Here is a 22,204-nt window from a genome sequence, read left to right on the forward strand (position 1 = left end):
CTGGTTGCATTCTGTATACCAGGGGGCGATTTATGATCCTGCAGGGTGTACTGAAAAAGGGCAGGGTGCTTTTTCACATTTCAAAAATGGGCAGGGTGCAGCACAGCACCCTGCTGAAACAGCCTAGAAGGAACACTATACTCAGACTGCTCAATAGTCATTCTGCTGAAGTGACTTGTAGCCACACATACCATGCTCTCCTGGCGTGGACAATGTCCACAGTCCCTTGCGCTACAAACTGTTCCCTGCTCACTGGCCTCTAGCAGGCATCAGTGTCCAGAACTCTGGGGAAATGGGATTTTTAAACCTATCTCCTGCTCCTGACTTCCTGCTGTCTCTGGGTAAGCTGGAAAACCCACACCTGTGTTTTTCCAGTTGCAGCTGTGCAATTCAGAAAAGCCGGAATTATAACCCTCAACTACAGGTGCAGAATGTGGAGGCCATGTTTACTTCTACCTTGGAGGGAGCTGATCCAACCAGAATGTGGACACTTGTGGTGAGACACAAACCCTCTCACCACAGAACATATTGAGTAAATAAACAGTAACAGGCACTTGAAGCATGCATCAAAATATATTAACCCCTTGTTTGCTTACAAGCAGCGATTTGCTCAAAACCAAGGGTCTAATTCAGATCTGATCGCTGGGCTGCGTTTTTTGCTGTCGTGCGATCAGATAGTTGCCGTCTACAGGGAGAAGGTAATTTCGCCGTGCGAGTGTGCGATCGAATGTGTAGCTGAGCTGCAAAAATCCACTTTGTGGAAACCCAGGACTTACTCCTCCAGTGCGATGAGAACAGGCTGATTGACGTCGACTCTGGTCCCAAACACCCTCCCTAAAAACGCTTGGGAATGCCTGCGTTTTTCCGGACACTCTGTAAACTTTCAGTTGCCACCCACAAATGGCCTCTTCCAGTCAATCATGTTGCGAACGTCCATGCGATCGGATTTTTCGGACCATCCTGTCGCTAACCCGGTCGATGCCAGCTGTTGTCGTCTGACGCACGTGCGCATTGCAGTGCATACGCATGTACTGTTATGACCTGATCGCCCGCTGTGCGAAAAAGCATAGCAGCGATCAGATCTGAATTGCCCCAAGTAAAGCAACTCCATATTTTAGGCTAGACCAAGATCACAGTAGTATATTATTTTCCTAATAGTTCACATTAGGTTAAAATCGTGATAATCATTGTCAGTGGAGAGTGTATAGGCCCAAACGAAAACTATTCACTAATAAAAGTAGCAACAATGACTTTAAAACAACAAAAAAGAGAACAGCAAAACAAAACAATACATAAAATAAGATAAAAACAATGTTTATGGGCTTCTTTTAGTAAGTCAAGGAAAGTCTGAGGAATAGCCATATACAGGCAGATGTACTAACCCTTGGAGAGTGACAAATTGGAGAGAGATAAACTACTTACCAACCAGCTTCTAACTGTAATTTTTCAAACACAGCCTGTAACATGGCATTTGGGAGCCAATTGGCTGCTACTTCACTCTCCAAGGCTTAGTACATCGCCCCCAATGAGATCAGTGACAGACCTATACATATTGTTAGCTCTACCTACACACAATGAAAGGAAAACCATACACAGATGTTTCATGGAAAACCTTTCCTCAAACACAATGGAGTTTATTTAATTAGGAGCAATTTGTGGTACCCGCTGCGAGTTTGGGCAACTTTGCTTACAAAAAGCAACCTGGAAGAAGAGCATGAAAAAGTGGGAAAACCATCCTGGACCACCAAAAAGTGGTAATTGGGATAAAAGCTGTTACTGGCCAGTTCTGGAGATTATTAAAAGGCGTCAAAAGGCTGGGGTTCTTTTTGCATTTTTTTATTAATGGTGGAAAAATGATAGCTAGCAATTGTTTTGCATCAAATGAAAGTATTGCCACTGTTTTGGTGTACAGAAAAGGCGTTTCACGTGGTTTTCCAGTGTTTTACACAAGTTTGAAAAAAGGTGGAAAAAAATATTTGAGCTCCCATCTTCAAGTTCAAAAAGCCCTTTACCATCAGTACATAACCTCTACATACCTGCCACTCAACATTTAACCCATTATTGAACATTTTAGAGAAATTTGCCTGAAAAACGACTTCTCCACGTGCATGATTATTCATTAGGAGGGGCGTACCAGAGGTTCTGCACGGTGTCCTGACATTTTTAACCTAAATATTTTCCTTACCTTTTCACCTGTTCAAGGGGGTGCACACAAATAAACAAATCTGCTGGGAAAATGCAATGCAAGTTTGGGAATGAATTGCAAATACAATCTGCAGAGCAATTTTGCTGTGAAAATGGCTCAAAAGGACTCAACTCACTCCTAATTGAATTGACTCCAAAGTGACCAATGTTCTCAGGGGTTAGAATTACAGTTATTGGGCAGAGTGATGGATCAGCAAAAATATCAGAAATGCATTACACTTCATCATAGTATAAATAATTACAGAAAGTACCTGAGAAATACATTCTCCAAGAGGGAGGCTCAAGTCCTTACTCTTCCGTTTACTCATCACATATACAATAAAGTATCTATAAAAAGGTAGAAAAAAAGGCAATTAGCTGTACTGCAAAATGTAAACAGAAAGAGTTTACATACAAGCATTTGTGTCACAGTTCTATTGGTGCAGAAATGGGGATACTAGTAAATATGTAAGTATATCCATAATTTCTGTGCTTTCTTAATATCTTTTTATTTATATACACTCACCAACCGGGATGCAGTTACTGACCCGACCACCAAGAATGCAGACAGCTGAGCCAAGGCTATTCCCACTGATGGATGTCCATGTAACCCATAGAGTGGGAATAGAACCTGTGGCGTGCGCAGCAAGCCACCAAGCCCACAAGGGACTTTTTGATGCTCGCCTTGCAGCCAGCATACTGGCGGCCGGGATCCCAGGGTCTGTATTCTGACCTCCGGGATCCCGACCGCCGGCATTCCAATCCCAACCCTACCAGCCAATTAAAATCACGTGCCTAATATTGTGCTGGTTCCCCTGGTGCCACCAAAATAGCTTTGATCTGTCCAAGACCTCTGAAGGTGTTCTATGGTATCTGGCACCAAGACATTAGCAACAGATCATTTAAGTCCTGTAAGCTGCAAGGTGGGGCCTTCACAGCTCGAAACGGTTTTCCAGCACATCCCACAGATGCTCCGTCAGATTGAGATCTGGGGAATTTGGAGGCCAAGTCACCACTTTGAACATTTGTCATGTTACTCAAAATATTCCTTAACAATTTCTGCAGTGTCACAGGGCGAATTATGCTGCTTAAAGAGGCCACTACCTTCAGGAAATACCATTGCCATGAAGGAATGCACTTGGTCTGCAACAATAGTAGTTGGTACATGTCAAAGTAATATCCACATGAATGTCAGGACCCAATGTTTTCCAGCAGAGAATTGCCCAGAGTATTACACTGCCTCTGCCAGCTTGCCATCTTCCTATACTGCATCCTGGTTCCATCTTTTCCACAGGTAAACGACATACACACACCCGTCAATCCATACGATGTAAAAGGAAATCAAGCCACCTTCTACCATTGCTCCATGGTGCAGTTTTCATTGTAGGCACTTTTGTAGGTGGTCATGGACACTCCGACCGGTCTGCGACTACATATGAAACTGTGATGCACTTGTGTGTTCTGACACCTTTCTATATTATCCAACATGAACTTTTTCAGTAATTTTTGCTACAGTAGCTTTTTTGTGGGATTGGACCAGAGGGATAAGCCTTCGCTCAGCTCACACATCAATGAGCATTGGACATATGAGCGGTTCTTCCTTGGACCAATTTTGGTAGGTACTAACCACTACATACCAGAAATACCCCATAAGACATGCCCATTTGAAGCTAGTTGTCTAGACATCACAATTTGGCCCTGGGCAAAGATGCTAAGATCCTTATGCTTGCCCATTTTCCAACACATCAACTTCAAGAGCTGCCTAATATTGCTGCGGGTGAAATGCCTCAGCCCACACATCCAGATTCTGTATTATACCTCCACACTGTATATAGCTCACATCCCTGTACTAAGCTGCACCAAACACTGTACACTCCCCGCATCCATGTTCTGCACTACACTTCCATACTGTATACTCCCCACATCCCTAGTCTACATTACATACCCACACTTTATATTGCTCACATCCTTGTTCTGCATTATACACTCACACTATATACTCCTTCGATGCCTGTTCTGCATTTTACCCTTACACTGTATACTCCCTACATCCCTGTTCTGCATTATAACCTCACACTGTATGCCAGTGTTTCACAACCTCGGTCCTCAAGGAACAATAACAGTCCTGGTTTTAGTGATATCCAGGCTTGAGCACAGGTGACTTAATTAGTACCTCAGTTATTTTGATTTAACCATCTGTTCTGCAGCCCGGATATCACTAAAATCTGCACTGTTGGTGTGCCTTGAGGACCGCGGTTGGGAATGCCTGCTGTATACTCCCTACATTCCTGTTCTGCATTATACCCCCACACTGTATACTCCCTACACATCCTTGTTCTGCATTATACCCCAACACTGTATACTCCCTACATCCTTGTTCTGCATTATAACCCCACATCCTTGTTCTGCATTATACCCTTACACTGTATACTCCCTACATTACTGTTCTGCATTATACCCTTACACTGTATACTCCCTACATCCCTGTTCTGCATTATACCCTTACACTGTATACTCCCTATGTCCCTGTTCTGCATTATACCCCCCACACTGTATACTCCCTACAACCCTGTTCTGCCAGTGATCGCAAAAACGCGCTATGGCGCGTATTTTACTCACTTTTGAAGACTTAGGACTCACATTTTGAAAATAGGCGGGTCCCCAGGACGCGATCAGCCCGCAGCCAATCCCGCGGCGGTGGGGTGGGTCCTGAGTGTTCCCGCGGCTGCAGTGTTCATTTCCCTAGTGTTCCCGCAACTGGATTCAGAGCTGAAGGGCTGGGGTAAGTGGTGTGTGTGCCGACGGGGGAATGCAAAGAGGCACGGAGGAGTGCAGGGATCGGCAGCGCATGGAGGAGCTGCGCGCCGGGGAGCTGCTGCGGGAGAACCAGCGACTGCGCTCCGCCCTGTGCGTCCTGTACACGCTGCCAATAGCTGCCGCCTGGCCACTCTGCGTGCTTAGGGGAGGTTTAGACACTGGGCTGCTCCCCGCACACAGTGTCCGCAGGCGCCTGCCCCGGACACCGGATCCCCGGGCTGTCACCCCTCACACCCTACATCCTGGCCAGCATGCCCCATAAGCTGCGGGCTAAAGTGAGCACGGCTCCTGAGCTGCATGGCACCACTGCACGTGGGGGAAACGCAGAGAGGCACACAGGGGGGAGGAACGCAGAGAGGCACACAGGGGGGAGGAACGCAGAGAGGCACACAGGGGGGAGGAACGCAGAGAGGCACACAGGGGGGAGGAACGCAGAGAGGCACACAGGGGGGAGGAAGGCAGAGAGGCACACAGGGGGGGGGAAGGCAGAGAGGCACACAGGGGGGGGGGGAAGGCAGAGAGGCACACAGGGGGGGGGGGAAGGCAGAGAGGCACACAGGGGGGGGGGAAGGCAGAGAGGCACACAGGGGGGAGGAAGGCAGAGAGGCACACAGGGGGGAGGAAGGCAGAGAGGCACACAGGGGGGAGGAAGGCAGAGAGGCACACAGGGGGGAGGAACGCAGCAGAAAGGCACACAGGGGGGAGGAACGCAGCAGAAAGGCACACAGGGGGGAGGAACGCAGCAGAGAGGCACACAGGGGGGAGGAACGCAGCAGAGAGGCACACAGGGGGGAGGAACGCAGCAGAGAGGCACACAGGGGGGAGGAACGCAACAGAGAGGCACAGAGGGGGGAGCGCAGAGAGGCACAGAGGGGGGAGCGCAGAGAGGCACAGAGGGGGGAGCGCAGAGAGGCACAGAGGGGGGAGCGCAGAGAGGCACAGAGGGGGGAGCGCAGAGAGGCACAGAGGGGGGAGCGCAGAGAGGCACAGAGGGGGGAGCGCAGAGAGGCACAGAGGGGGGAGCGCAGAGAGGCACAGAGGGGGGAGCGCAGAGAGGCACAGAGGGGGGAGCGCAGAGAGGCACAGAGGGGGGAGCGCAGAGAGGCACAGAGGGGGGAGCGCAGAGAGGCACAGAGGGGGGAGCGCAGAGAGGCACAGAGGGGGGAGCGCAGAGAGGCACAGAGGGGGGAGCGCAGAGAGGCACAGAGGGGGGAACGCAGAGAGGCACAGAGGGGGGAGCGCAGAGAGGCACAGAGGGGGGAACGCAGAGAGGCATAGAGTGAGGGGGGAACGCAGAGAGGCACAGGGGAGGGAGGTGTGAAATGACAGGAGACTGGATTGACACAAGCGTTGTTTCTATTTTCACTTTGAGGAAAGGACCCAGATGCTACCTTGACACAAGGGGCAGAAGGCTGGAATGGTAGGGGGCTGGAGAGACACAAGAGGTTGGAATAGATTCAGGGGGTGTATTATGGTATGCCAGCGGCCAGGCTCCCGGCGACCAGCATACCGGCGCCGGGAGCCCGACAGCGTGGCGAGTGCAAATGAGCCCCTTGCGGGCTCGCTGCGCTCGCCACGCTGCAGGCACGGTGGCGCGCGGCACGCTATTTATTCTCCCTCCAGGGGGGTAGTGGACCCCCACGAGGGAGAAAATCTGTCGGTATGCCGGCTGTCGGGATTCCCAACTGCTGCCTGCCCTCATCCCCCATAATTTGTGATGGGACCAAGAAATTGTAGAATAGGACCCCAATTTTTTTATGTAATGGGTCCCTGGGACCCACAATTTTTTCCACTCACCGCGATCACTGTCTGTATTATACCCCCTACACATCCTTGTTCTGCATTATACCCCCACACTGTATACTCCCTTCATCCCTGTTCTGCATTATACCCTTACACTGTATACTCCCTACATCCCTGTTCTGCATTATACCCTTACACTGTATACTCCCTACATCCCTGTTCTGCATTATACCCTTACACTGTATACTCCCTACATCCCTGTTCTGCATTATACCCTTACACTGTATACTCCCTACATCCCTGTTCTGCATTATAGCCCCACACTGTATACTGCCCAAATCCCTGTCCTGCATTGTACCTCCACACTGTATACTCCCTACATCCCTGTTCTGCATTATACCCCCACACTGTATACTCCCTACATCCCTGTTCTGCATTATACCCCCACTGTATACTCCCTACATCCCTGTTCTGAATGATACCCTTACACTGTATACTCCCTACATCCCTGTTCTGCATTATACCCTTACACTGTATACTCCCTACATCCCTGTTCTGCATTATACCCTTATACTGTATACTCCCTACATCACTGTTCTGCATTATACCCTTACACTGTATACTCCCTACATCACTGTCCTGCATTATATCCCCACACTGTATACTCCCTACATCCCTGTTCTGCATTATACCCTTACACTGTATACTCCCTACATCCCTGTTCTGCATTATACCCTTACACTGTATACTCTCTACATCCCTGTTCTGCATTATACCCTTACACTGTATACTCCCTACATCCCTGTTCTGCATTATACCCTTACACTGTATACTCCCTACATCCCTGTTCTGCATTATACCCTTACACTGTATACTCCCTACATCCCTGTTCTGCATTACACCCCCACACTGTATACTCCCTACATCCCTGTTCTGCGTTATACCCCCACACTGTATACTCCCTACATCCCTGTTCTGCATTATACCCCCACACTGTATAGAGCAATTCCAACCAAAAGTTGACATGCGTCACGAAAAAAACCCAAAGTTGAAATATTCAAAAAATTTAATTACCCAGTGCATCAGTAATAGTCTATAGTAGTTTAAAAAATGGGTTGGTAAGTGTGTCACATGACATGCTGCCATTTTGTCTTATTTCAGTAATGGCTACCAGGCATCAGGCAGACACTGATTGTGACCACTGATTATCTATTGCGGTTTTCTGGAAACAAAGATAAAAAACTTGGATTATTGTAGTTTATAACAAAAGTTGAGGACATGTACGGTCAGAAATTATACGTTGATAATCAGTATTTAATGTGGTTTTATGTTAGTGAAAGCGTTAAAACAGAGATGATGAGATATGGTACCCATCTGAAAACATTGTAGGAAAGGTAAATGAACCTGTACCAGTTAATGCAAGAGGTCTTTTTTCATTTCCTGATTAATGTATTTCACGGATACATCCGTGACAGTTTTCAGGTTACGTCCATTACACATAAATGCCATTAAATACTGTCAAGGTAATAAGAATGATTTTCCTGAAAATTGTACTAAAACAATCTGTTGTAGTTTCAGAGAAATCAGACCTGTATTTTACGTCAGAAATTACCATGTCCTTTCCCGGTTACATCCGTTACATTTACACGATGTATTTATTTACAGCAAACAATGGTGAGGCTTGTTCACACTTCATATTTTTATTCACCAGTGGTAGATACAATTGTGGTAAAATTTGCTTCTTTATGTGCATTTTAAATTTGAAGCAATCCAGATGTTTATCACAAACATTGTATCTGAGAGTTACATCCGCAACGTTGGAATTGCCCTATACTCACTACATCCCTGTTCTGCATTATACCCTTACACTGTATACTCCCTACATCCCTGTTCTGCATTATACCCTTACACTGTATACTCCCCACATCCCTGTTCTGCATTATACCCTTACACTGTATACTCCCTACATCACTGTTCTGCATTATACCCTTACACTGTATACTCCCTACATCCCTGTTCTGCATTATACCCCCACACTGTATACTCCCTACATCCCTGTTCTGCATTATACCCTTACACGGTATACTCCCTACATCCCTGTTCTGCATTATACCCTTACACTGTATACTCCCTACATCCCTGTTCTGCATTATACCCTTACACTGTATACTCCCTACATCCCTGTTCTGCATTATACCCTTACACGGTATACTTCCTACATCCCTGTTCTGCATTATACCCTTACACGGTATACTCCCTACATCCCTGTTCTGCATTATACCCTTACACTGTATACTCCCTACATCCCTGTTCTGCATTATACCCTTACACTGTATACTCCCTACATCACTGTTCTGCATTATACCCTTACACTGTATACTCCCTACATCCCTGTTCTGCATTATACCCTTACACTGTATACTCTCTACATCACTGTCCTGCATTATACCCCCACACTGTATACTCCCTACATCCCTGTTCTGCATTATACCCTTACACTGTATACTCCCTACATCCCTGTTCTGCATTATACCCTTACACGGTATACTCCCTACATCCCTGTTCTGCATTATACCCTTACACTGTATACTCCCTACATCCCTTTTCTGCATTATACCCTTACACTGTATACTCCATGTATCCCTGTTCTGCATTATACCCTTACACTGTATACTCCCTACATCCCTGTTCTGCATTATAGCCTTACACTGTATACTCCCTACATCCCTGTTCTGCATTATACCCTTACACGGTATACTCCCTACATCCCTGTTCTGCATTATACCCTTACACTGTATACTCCCTACATCCCTGTTCTGCATTATACCCTTACACTGTATACTCCCTACATCCCTGTTCTGCATTATACCCTTACACTGTATACTCCCTACATCCCTGTTCTGCATTATACCCTTACACTGTATACTCCATGTATCCCTGTTCTGCATTATACCCTTACACTGTATACTCCCTACATCCCTGTTCTGCATTATACCCTTACACTGTATACTCCCTACATCCCTGTTCTGCATTATACCCTTACACTGTATACTCCCTACATCCCTGTTCTGCATTATACCCTTACACTGTATACTCCCTACATCCCTGTTCTGCATTATACCCTTACACTGTATACTCCCTACATCCCTGTTCTGCATTATACCCTTACACTGTATACTCCCTACATCCCTGTTCTGCATTATACCCACACACTGCATACACCTCAACCCTAGTATGCACTACATACCCACACTATATATTGCTCACATCCCTATTATACCTCCACACTGTATATAGCTCACATCCCTGTTCTAAGCTACACCCAACACTGTTCACTCCCCACATCCATGTTCTGCACTACACTTCCATACTGTATACTCCCCACATCCCTAGTCTACATTACATACCCACACTTTATATTGCTCACATCCTTGTTCTGCATTATACACTCACACTATATACACCCACATCCCTGTTCTGCATTATACCCACACACTGCATACCCCTCAAACCTAGTATGCATTACATACCCACACTATATATTGCTCACATCCCTATTCTGCATTATACTCCCACACTGAATACCGTCCTTATCCCTAATCTGCACTACGCTTGCACACTGTATAGCCCCCAGATCCCTGTTTTGCTATGCACCCCCACACACCTGTTATGCATTAAATTCCCACAGTAAATACTGAATAACACCCATTACCCACTAACCTGTCGTCCCGCACGGAAGTCGGGCAGAACGTGTTCCTTGGGCTTTCAAACGCGTCCTGAACCCACTCCACGCTGACAGCAGCTTTACCCAATTCCGCTTCCAGCGCCCGTTACCCTGGAGACAAAAAAAGAGCAGTTCCGGGATGTTGTCACTTCCGGGATCACCTGCAAGCAGTGCATTGTGGGTCCCCTCCCATCTGGCCTGGCCCGGACATGCGCAGTTGGAAAACTCCCATCTTTCTCCTGAAGAGTCAGGGAGCCAGGAGCAGCCAAGGGAGCCGGAGTGGGGGTGCCGAGGGGTGTCACGCCGAGCCCTGGGGTGCATGCACTAGAGGGAAATCTGCCCTCCGGCTCCCAGCTTCATGCGGGTCGGTCTGACCCGGGGGGGAGGGGGGACTGCCCATCGGGCCTGGGCCGCACACTGAGAGGTAGAGGGACCCCCGGAGCCCACCTCAAGAGCCGCTCTACAAACGTTTGTGGTGCTTTGCGCTGGAGGGACCAGGAGACGACTCTGCGGTCACTGGGTGAGTGGGGTACACAGCTCTGGCGAGTGGTATAATAGGGGGCACAGCTGTGGTGAGAGGTATAATGGGGAGCACAGCTCTGGTGAGAGGTATAGTGGGGACCACAGCTCTGGTGAGAGCTATAATGGAGGCCAGGTATCTTGTGACTAAGGACAGGAATCTGGTGACTGGGCAGAAGGGGGGCCACAGCTCTGGTGATTAGGCAGAAGGGGGGGCCACAGCTCTGGTGATTGGGCAGAAGGGGGGCCAGGCTTCTGGTGACTGGGCAGAATGGGTGTCAGGGATCTGGTGACAGGGCAGAATGGGTGTCAGGGATCTGGTGACAGGGCAGAATGGGTGTCAGGGATCTGGTGACTGGGCAGAATGGGTGTCAGGGATCTGGTGACTGGGCAGAATGGGTGTCAGGGATCTGGTGACTGGGCAGAATGGGTGTCAGGGATCTGGTGACTGGGCAGAATGGGTGTCAGGGATCTGGTGACTGGGCAGAATGGGTGTCAGGGATCTGGTGACTGGGCAGAATGGGTGTCAGGGATCTGGTGACTGGACAGAATGGGTGTCAGGGATCTGGTGACATGGTATGATCATGAAATCAAGGCTTTGGTGAGCAGATATGTAGAGTAAATATGACTAATTGGTGTACATAACTCTTGTGAGTGGACATAATGAGGGAAATGGTTCTGGTGAGCGAGTATGATGTTGGAACATGGATCGCATGAGTGGGTATGACATGGAGGTGCAACTGATAAGTAAATATGACCAGTGGGGGTACATGGCTCTGGTAAGTAGGCTAAAGAGGGAGTGCATTGATGCTGAATCTAAAAGAGTACTGAAATGGCAGGTGGCTTAACTTAAGGTCTCTACATTAGCAGGAGCCATAGAACACTGCTATAGGCATTGAGTTTAGGACTGGCAAGTACACTGCTTATTATTTATTTATTTTTTACCTGACATTTTGAAAGAGTTAATGCTTTTGCCAATGGGAATGGAGCAGGCACTGACAGGGCACCTATCCCTATACAGTGGGAAGGAGGGCAACTTCTCAAGGCATCGACTCTTACAGGTTGTAGGGTAGGTGTTATTGATATTTGGGAACATATTGCTTTTGTCCCTGGGATAAATGGGGGCAGGACACTCTGCAGGGAGTGCAAGATGGGGTACTAGGTTTTTGGCGCTTAGGCTTGTGCCAAGGGTTGTAACACAGAGATGTCTATCAGTTCTGAGGTCACTGTATGAATGAAGTAAGCTAAAGTTCTACTAGTTTGGGGAGACACTTTGCCAATCGGACACACCAAATCAGAGGCGTGACATTTGTAGTACTAGGTCATCCTGGTTTGGTAGGGGCAAATAACACTGGCCAGTTGGCTGATTGGAGGCAGCAACAAGTGGTCAGAGGCTAATAAAAGTGTCAGAACCAAGGCTAAATGCAAGTGTTTAGCTACAGTTATACAGATATCATAGATTATATTTCTCTATCGTCCTAAGTGGATGCTGGGGTTCCTGAAAGGACCATGGGGAATAGCGGCTCCGCAGGAGACAGGGCACAAAAAAGTAAAGCTTTACTAGGTCAGGTGGTGTGCACTGGCTCCTCCCCCTATGACCCTCCTCCAGACTCCAGTTAGATTTTGTGCCCGAACGAGAAGGGTGCAATCTAGGTGGCTCTCCTAAAGAGCTGCTTAGAGAAAGTTTAGTTTAGGTTTTTTTTTCTTTACAGTGAGTCCTGCTGGCAACAGGATCACTGCAACGTGGGACTTAGGGGGAAAGTAGTAAACTCACCTGCATGCAGAGTGGATTTGCTGCTTGGCTACTGGACACCATTAGCTCCAGAGGGATCGAACACAGGCCCAGCCGTGGAGTCCGGTCCCGGAGCCGCGCCGCCGACCCCCTTGCAGATGCTGAAGCGTGAAGAGGTCCGGAAACCGGCGGCTGAAGACTCCTCAGTCTTCATAAGGTAGCGCACAGCACTGCAGCTGTGCGCCATTTTCCTCTCAGCACACTTCACTGGGCAGTCACTGAGGGTGCAGAGCGCTGGGGGGGGGCGCTCTGAGAGGCAAATATAAACCTTATACAAGGCTAAAAATACCTCACATATAGCCCATAGGGGCTATATGGAGATATTTAACCCCTGCCTGACTGGAAAAATAGCGGGAGAAGAACCCGCCGAAAAAGGGGCGGGGCCTATCTCCTCAGCACACGGCGCCATTTTCTGTCACAGCTCCGCTGGTCAGAACGGCTCCCAGGTCTCTCCCCTGCACTGCACTACAGAAACAGGGTAAAACAGAGAGGGGGGGCACATTAATGGCTATATATATATATATTAAAGCAGCTATAAGGGAGCACTTAATATAAGGATATCCCTTGTATATATAGCGCTTTGTGGTGTGTGCTGGCAGACTCTCCCTCTGTCTCCCCAAAAGGGCTAGTGGGTCCTGTCTTCATTAGAGCATTCCCTGTGAGTTTGCGGTGTGTGTCGGTACGTGGTGTCGACATGTATGAGGACGATATTGGTGTGGAGGCGGAGCAATTGCCAAATATGCAGATGTCACCCCCCAGGGGGTCGACACCAGAATGGATGCCTTTATTTGTGGAATTACGTGATGGTTTATCTTCCCTTAAACAGTCAGTTGAGGACATGAGGCGGCCGGACAATCAATTAATGCCTGTCCAGGCGCCTCAAACACCGTCAGGGGCTGTAAAACGCCCTTTGCCTCAGTCGGTCGACACAGACCCAGACACGGGCACTGATTCCAGTGACGACGGTAGAAATTCAAACGTATTTTCCAGTAGGGCCACACGTTATATGATTTTGGCAATGAAGGAGACGTTACATTTAGCTGATACTACAGATACCGTAAAACAGGGTATTATGTATGGTGTGAAAAAACTACAAACAGTTTTTCCTGAATCAGAAGAATTAAATGACGTGTGTGATGAAGCGTGGGTTGCTCCTGATAAAAAGTTGATAATTTCAAAAAAGTTATTGGCATTATACCCTTTCCCGCCAGAGGTTAGGGCGCGCTGGGAAACACCCCCTAAGGTGGACAAGGCGCTCACACGCTTATCCAAACAAGTGGCGTTACCCTCTCCTGAGACGGCCGCACTTAAGGATCCATCAGATAGAAAGATGGAAGTTATTCAAAAGAATATATACACACATGCAGGTGTTATACTACGACCAGCTATAGCAACTGCCTGGATGTGCAGTGCTGGAGTAGTTTGGTCAGAATCCCTGATTGAAAATATTGATATCCTAGATAGGGACAATGTTTTACTGTCGTTAGAACAAATAAAGGATGCATTTATCTATATGCGTGATGCACAGAGGGATATTTGCACACTGGCATCTCGGGTGAGTGCTATGTCCATTTCAGCCAGAAGAGCCTTATGGACACGACAGTGGACAGGCGATGCGGATTCAAAACGTCACATGGAGGTTTTGCCGTATAAAGGGGAGGAGTTATTTGGAGTTGGTCTATCAGACTTGGTGGCCACGGCTACTGCCGGGAAATCCACTTTTTTACCTCAAGTCACTCCCCAACAGAGAAAGGCACCGACCTTTCAACCGCAGCCTTTTCGCTCCTACAAAAATAAGAGAGCAAAGGGCTTGTCGTACCTGCCACGAGGCAGAGGAAGAGGGAAGAGACACCAACAGGCAGCTCCTTCCCAGGAACAGAAGCCCTCCCCGGCTCCTGCAAAAACCTCAGCATGACGCTGGGGCCTCTCAAGCGGACTCGGGGACAGTGGGGGGCCGTCTCAAAAATTACAGCGCGCAGTGGGCTCACTCGCAGGTAGACCCCTGGATCCTGCAGATAATATCTCAGGGGTACAGGTTGGAATTAGAGACGGATCCTCCTCATCGTTTCCTGAAGTCTGCCTTACCAACCGTCTCTTCCGAAAGGGAGAGGGTGTTGGAAGCCATTCACAAGCTGTACGCTCAGCAGGTGATAGTCAAAGTACCCCTATTACAACAAGGAAAGGGGTATTATTCCACTCTATTTGTGGTACCGAAGCCGGATGGCTCGGTAAGGCCTATTCTAAATCTGAAGTCCTTGAACCTCTACATAAAAAAGTTCAAGTTCAAGATGGAGTCACTCAGAGCAGTGATAGCGAACCTGGAAGAAGGGGACTTTATGGTATCCTTGGACATCAAGGATGCGTATCTACACGTTCCGATTTACCCCGCACACCAGGGGTACCTCAGGTTCATTGTTCAAAACTGTCACTATCAGTTTCAGACGCTGCCGTTCGGATTGTCCACGGCGCCTCGGGTCTTTACCAAGGTAATGGCCGAGATGATGATTCTTCTTCGAAGAAAAGGCGTATTAGTTATCCCATACTTGGACGATCTCCTAATAAGGGCAAGGTCCAGAGAACAGCTGGAGACAGCTTTAGCACTATCTCAAGAGGTGCTAAGACAACACGGGTGGATTCTGAATATTCCAAAATCCCATTTAATCCCGACAACTCGTCTGCTGTTCCTAGGAATGATTCTGGACACGGTTCAGAAAAAGGTTTTCCTTCCAGAGGAAAAAGCCAAGGAGTTATCCGATCTGGTCAGGAACCTCCTAAAACCAGGAAAAGTGTCAGTACATCAATGCACAAGAGTCCTGGGAAATATGGTGGCTTCTTACGAAGCAATTCCATTCGGCAGATTCCATGCAAGAATATTCCAAAGGGATCTGTTGGACAAATGGTCAGGGTCGCATCTGCAGATGCACCTGCGAATAACCCTGTCACCAAAGACAAGGGTGTCACTTCTGTGGTGGTTGCAGAAGGCTCACCTATTAGAAGGCCGCAGATTCGGCATTCAGGATTGGATCCTGGTGACCACGGACGCCAGCCTGAGAGGCTGGGGAGCAGTCACACAAGGAAGAAACTTCCAGGGAGTATGGACGAGTCTGGAAAAGTCTCTTCACATAAACATTCTGGAACTAAGAGCAATCTACAATGCTCTAAGCCAGGCGGAACTTCTCCTGCAAGGAAAGCCGGTGTTGATTCAGTCGGACAACATCACGGCGGTCGCCCATGTAAACAGGCAGGGCGGCACAAGAAGCAGGAGTGCAATGGCAGAAGCTGCCAAGATTCTTCGCTGGGCGGAGAATCACGTGATAGCACTGTCAGCAGTGTTCATCCCGGGCGTGGACAACTGGGAAGCAGACTTCCTCAGCAGACACGATCTTCATCCGGGAGAGTGGGGTCTACATCCAGAAGTCTTCAACATGTTAATAGACCGTTGGGAAAGACCAATTGTAGACATGATGGCGTCTCGCCTCAACAAGAAACTGGACAAATATTGCGCCAGGTCAAGAGATCCACAGGCAATAGCTGTGGACGCACTGGTAACTCCTTGGGTGTACCAGTCAGTGTATGTGTTTCCTCCTCTGCCGCTCATACCAAAGGTATTGAAGATCATACGGCAAAGAAGAGTAAGAACAATACTAGTGGTTCCGGATTGGCCGAGAAGGACTTGGTATCCGGAACTTCAAGAGATGCTCACGGACGAACCGTGGCCTCTACCTCTGAGAAGGGACCTGCTACAGCAGGGTCCCTGTCTTTTTCAAGACTTACCGCGGCTGCGTTTGACGGCATGGCGGTTGAACGCCAGATCCTAAAAGGGAAAGGCATTCCAGAAGAAGTCATTCCTACCTTGATTAAGGCACGGAAGGAAGTCACCGTGAAACATTATCACCGCATTTGGCGAAAATATGTAGCGTGGTGCGAGGATCGGAGGGTTCCGACGGAGGAATTCCAACTGGGTCGTTTCCTACATTTCCTGCAATCAGGATTATCTATGGGTCTCAAATTGGGATCCATTAAGGTTCAAATTTCGGCCCTGTCAATATTCTTCCAAAAAGAATTGGCCTCTGTCCCTGAGGTCCAGACTTTTGTCAAGGGAGTACTGCATATACAGCCTCCTGTGGTGCCTCCGGTGGCACCGTGGGATCTAAATGTAGTTTTAGATTTCCTCAAATCCCATTGGTTTGAACCATTGAAAAAGGTGGATTTGAAATATCTCACATTGAAAGTGACTATGTTACTAGCCCTGGCCTCTGCCAGGAGAGTATCTGAATTGGCGGCTTTATCTTATAAAAGTCCTTATCTAATCTTCCATTCGGATAGGGCAGAACTGCGGACTCGTCCGCATTTTCTCCCTAAAGTGGTATCAGCATTTCATCTGAACCAACCTATTGTGGTGCCTGCGGCCACTAGCGACTTGGAGGACTCCAAGTTGTTGGACGTTGTCAGAGCCTTAAAAATATACATTGCAAGGACGGCTGGAGTCAGAAAATCTGACTCGCTGTTTATATTGTATGCACCCAACAGGTTGGGCGCACCTGCTTCTAAGCAGTCGATTGCTCGTTGGATTTGTAACACAATTCAACTTGCACATTCTGTGGCAGGCCTGCCACAGCCTAAAACTGTAAAAGCCCACTCCACAAGGAAGGTGGGCTCATCTTGGGCGGCTGCCCGAGGGGTCTCGGCATTACAACTCTGCCGAGCAGCTACGTGGTCGGGGGAGAACACGTTTGTAAAATTTTACAAATTTGATACCCTGGCAAAGGAGGACCTGGAGTTCTCTCATTCGGTGCTGCAGAGTCATCCGCACTCTCCCGCCCGTTTGGGAGCTTTGGTATAATCCCCATGGTCCTTTCAGGAACCCCAGCATCCACTTAGGACGATAGAGAAAATAAGAATTTACTTACCGATAATTCTATTTCTCGGAGTCCGTAGTGGATGCTGGGCGCCCATCCCAAGTGCGGATTATCTGCAATACTTGTACATAGTTATTGTTAATTAATTCGGGTTATTGTTAAGGAGCCATCTTTAAGAGGCCCTTTCTGTTGTCATACTGTTAACTGGGTTTAGATCACAAGTTGTACGGTGTGATTGGTGTGGCTGGTATGAGTCTTACCCGGGATTCAAAATGCCTCCCTTATTGTGTATGCTCGTCCGGGCACAGTACCTAACTGGAGTCTGGAGGAGGGTCATAGGGGGAGGAGCCAGTGCACACCACCTGACCTAGTAAAGCTTTACTTTTTTGTGCCCTGTCTCCTGCGGAGCCGCTATTCCCCATGGTCCTTTCAGGAACCCCAGCATCCACTACGGACTCCGAGAAATAGAATTATCGGTAAGTAAATTCTTATTTTTCCTGTTTAGTATATCTAAACTAAGTTTTTGTTTTTTCATTAATGTTAGAATATGCTGTACAGTTTTTGCAGTTCTGCTAAAGTAATTTACATTATTGTCTAGTTTGAGTTATAAGTTGTTGAATTCTTCTACTGTTGTAAAGGTGCAGTCACATTTGGTTACCTGTAAGAAGACAAATGGAGTTAATCTTTCTTTAATGTTTTGATACAATCTGTTAATGATTTAAATATTGCTAAGGGTTATGTTGTTTCCATAGCACCCACAGTCACATTACTGACTGTTATGTAGTGAGTGGAGATATTTAGGTATTGAATGTTTAATATTCAGATAATTTCAAATGTTCCACGATCAAACAGGTCCCCCTATGGGTTAGTGCTGCAAATAAGATGGCTCTTTAACCACTTAACTGACGATTTATTTCGCCGAAAACCGCTCCGAAATTGTCGGGTTTTTTAATGAGTGAATTAGGTGAGGAACATGACTTTAACCCTATCCCAAATGATTTTAGTTTAAAAAAAAAAAAAAAAAGGAATTATTATTATTTATTTTTTTATATATTTTTCAAACATCCAAACATCGATCGGGAACATCGTACCCACCGGAACGTCGCGACAATCGCGGCTTTCATTTTTAAAGCCGGGACAGCCTGCAGGTATAAAGGGGGGTTGTGGGGGTGGCTTGGGAGGGTTAATTTACTCTCCCTAGCGGCTGCCATTGTCTGTAGCCGCTGGAGGGGGGGATCCTGCCGTGCTGCCCGATCAGCAGTGATCAGCAGCACGACAGACATGGGGTGAGTGCAGGGAGGCAGAGGGACCTTTTGGTCCCTCTGACAGCAGCGGAGGGAAGTTTATCTTCCCTGCCGCTGCTAACACTCTCTATCTGACTGGTCGCATCCTGTGCGACCAGGTCAGATAGAGCACTTGCAGGCAAGGCAAGTGGTTAAACCCAAAATATAATAGAGTTTCTAAGCATCATTATTAATATGTCCCTCTGAAGAATTCTCATATTGAGGGTATTTTATTGTAGACGTGTTCTGGAAGTGAAATCATACAAAGAAGCAGGATAAACTCATCCAAGCAAATTGTGCAACAGGATAAACAATATTTTGTGTTGAAATTTTGTCTTTATTTGTGTTCAAAGAATAATGTATCCCTTGGATATTTTGGCTAATATGGAGCAAATGTAATTGCTTTGACCATAATATACTAGGCAAAATATTTTAAATCAGAACATTTTGTGTTTCTGTGCAAAATATATATATATATATATATATATATATATATATATATATTATTTTTTTTCTTAAAAAGTAAAATAAAAAAAATAATAATAATAAAATGATTTATATATTTTATTTTTTATTTTAATCTATGGTGCAGGTATCCGACAGACCTACAGTACTGGTTTATGCTCATCAGGTTTGTAGGAACTAGAGAGGGTGAAGTTGGAAATGGAAGAATTGGGGGTAGGGGGTTGAGGAAGGTCCAAACGGGCTCACAATGAGTTGTGCCAATATGAAGAGGCCCACCATTAACAGAACAAATTGATGAATTTTGAATTGACACATCCAAGGTTCCTTTGCATTGGATACAAATAGGGATGCTTTGTTGAGAATGTTGGGCATGGATTACATTTTGTAAACCTCCCAAACCCTGGAGAGAGTTGTTTCTAATCAAGATGCAAATGACTTTTTGCCACCGCCGTTATGTGATATGTAGGGGATTAATTTATTTTAAGTGAGACCTTATGGGGCATACACACGGGGCGTTTTTCGCCTATTACAAGCTAAGCACAGATCGCTCCATGTGTACACCCCTTAGCGATGGCAATGCGCGGTCCTGCGAGTCGCCATCATCCAATCAGATCTTTAGCACATGCAGGCAAGATCTAATTAGATCGCCTAGCATGTGCATAAAGAACACCTGTTAGCACAGATCGCTCAGTACACATCGATGTGTGTGTGGATAGCGATGTGTGCTAACCTAGATCGCTTAGCACACAGTACAAATCTCAACGTGTGTATGCCCCTTTAGAGTCGCAGGAAACTAGTGTACTGTGATTTTCAGCATTAAATGATGTGTACAATATATTGGGGAAGTTGTGTTGGGACAGAAGGATGGCTCATATTCAAGGCACACAAGTAGACATGAAGGTGTAGATGAGTCTCCTTGAACGATATGAACCACAGGCAAGATGCTTCTGTAGGAAATAATGAAGAAACTAGTTAAAGACCAAAAAAGTGATGCTTTTTTTTTTTTTTTAAATAGCTGTAGCTTTTTCTACAGGCATGCACAAATTCAAACCTTGAATATGAAACACAGCAATAACATTACTGTTCATGAGTTAGAATAGAGGGGCCAGATCCTATAAAAGTACATATCAACATAACGCTGTTGTTGTCTAAAGTATGTAAACGTGTAAAAATACTGTGTTCAATGCAGATGTTTCAGTATAAAGGATTAGTACATAGAATGACATGCCACCAGAGAACGAAGTTGATTTCTGTAACAGTATCGTCTAACAATATCATATATAGTGTTATAATCTGTCTTCAATTAATTTTTATTTATTTTTAAATAAAGGTGGGGTTGTTTTTTTTGTCTTTTTTAATTCTAAAGTTTTATTCTTTCTTTTGTCTTTCTAGACCATAGTGGTACCATTTTACATTGCAGCTTGCCGATACTTTCTGATAGAGTAAACACAGATCAGCCATACCATTAAAAATACTGACAGGTGAAGTGAATAACATGGATTAATCATGTAACAATGGCACCTCTCAGGGTGGGGTAGATTAGGCGGGTGGTCTTCTGTATACCGGCGGTCGGGCTCCCGGCGCTCAGTATACCCGCGCCGGGAGCCCGACAGCCGGCATACCGACACTTATTTTCCCTCGTGGGGGTCCACGACCCCCATAGAGGAAGCATAAAATAGTGTAGCGCGCCACCGAACCCGTAGCGTGGCGAGCGCAGCGAGCCCGCAAGGGGCTCATTTGCCCTCGCCACACTGTCGGTAAGCCGGCGGTCGGGCTCCCGGCGCCGGCCAGCCGTAGTGAACCCGATTAGGCAACAAGTGACCAGTCAGTATTGAAGTTGATGTTTGGAAGCAGGAAAAATTTTCAAGTGTAAGGATCTGAGTGACTGACACATTGTGATGCTAGACGACTCAGAGCTAGTGGAAAACGGGAGGGCTAGTTGTATGTTCCCAGTATGCAGTGTTTAGTACATACCAAAAGTGTTCCAAGGAAGGACAACCGGTGAACTGGAAACAGGGTCATTGACACCCAAAGCTCATTGATGTGTGTGGGGAGCAAAGGCTATCCCGCCTGGTCAAGGAGAGCTACTGTAGCCAAAAATTGCTGAAAAAGTTACTGTGTAGCCACAAACCGGTCAGAGTACCCATGTTAACTGCCAGAATTGTCTACAATGTGATTGTCAGAACTCAACCATGAAGGTGGCCTACTCTGATAAATCACATTTTTTTTTACATAATGTGGACAGACTGGTGCATGTTTATCTGGGGAAGAAATTGAACAGTATTCAGTATGGGAAAGAGGCTAGTTAACGGGCATTGTGATGCTCTGGGTAATGTAAATCTTGGGTCATGGCATTCATGGGGATGTTACTTTGACATATACCACTTTTGAAATTGTTGCAGACCAGGATAATGCATCCTACCACACTGCAACATTTCTTCTGGAATGGTTTGTGGAACATGGTAAAGCGTTCAAGGTGTTCACTAGCCCTCCAAATTCCTCGTATATCTCAATTCAATCAAGCATCTGTGCCAGAAAAACAAGCCAGAGCTATGGAGACCCCACCTCACAACTTACAGTACTTAAAGTATCTGCTACTAATATCTTGGTGCCAGATACCACAGGACCTCTTCAGAGGTCTTATGGAGGCCATGCCTTAAAGGGCCAGGCAGCACAAGAGGACCTACACATTATTAGGCAGGTGATTTTAATGTTGTTGCTGATCGGTATACTGTATAACCTAATTAATCTATTTTTAATATATGAATTCATGGGAAAGGAGGCTGAGCTAGAAATGGGAACTTGCAGTCAGTTAATA

General features: G+C 46.7%; 2 protein-coding genes across 2 annotated transcripts in view; one reads left to right on the plus strand and one right to left on the minus strand.

The window, feature by feature from the left end:
- Window positions 1-10,633, minus strand: part of ORC4 (origin recognition complex subunit 4) — a 131,552-nt gene extending 120,919 nt beyond the window's left edge. Inside the window, exons 1-2 of the mRNA XM_063933749.1 lie at window positions 10,465-10,633; window positions 2,457-2,532 (exon numbers count right to left, since the gene is read on the minus strand). Coding sequence (XP_063789819.1) covers window positions 2,457-2,513 — 57 coding nt within the window. The 5' untranslated portion in view covers window positions 2,514-2,532; window positions 10,465-10,633. The remainder of the gene's footprint in view (window positions 1-2,456; window positions 2,533-10,464) is intronic.
- A 19-nt stretch (window positions 10,634-10,652) lies between these two features.
- The window catches only part of MBD5 (methyl-CpG binding domain protein 5), a 218,320-nt gene continuing 206,768 nt past the window's right edge, over window positions 10,653-22,204 (plus strand). The window contains exon 1 of the mRNA XM_063933748.1: window positions 10,653-10,988. The gene's annotated coding sequence lies outside the window, so the exon portion shown is untranslated. The remainder of the gene's footprint in view (window positions 10,989-22,204) is intronic.

The sequence above is a fragment of the Pseudophryne corroboree genome, chromosome 7 (assembly GCF_028390025.1).
Source record: "Pseudophryne corroboree isolate aPseCor3 chromosome 7, aPseCor3.hap2, whole genome shotgun sequence".
Taxonomy (NCBI): Eukaryota; Metazoa; Chordata; class Amphibia; order Anura; family Myobatrachidae; genus Pseudophryne; species Pseudophryne corroboree.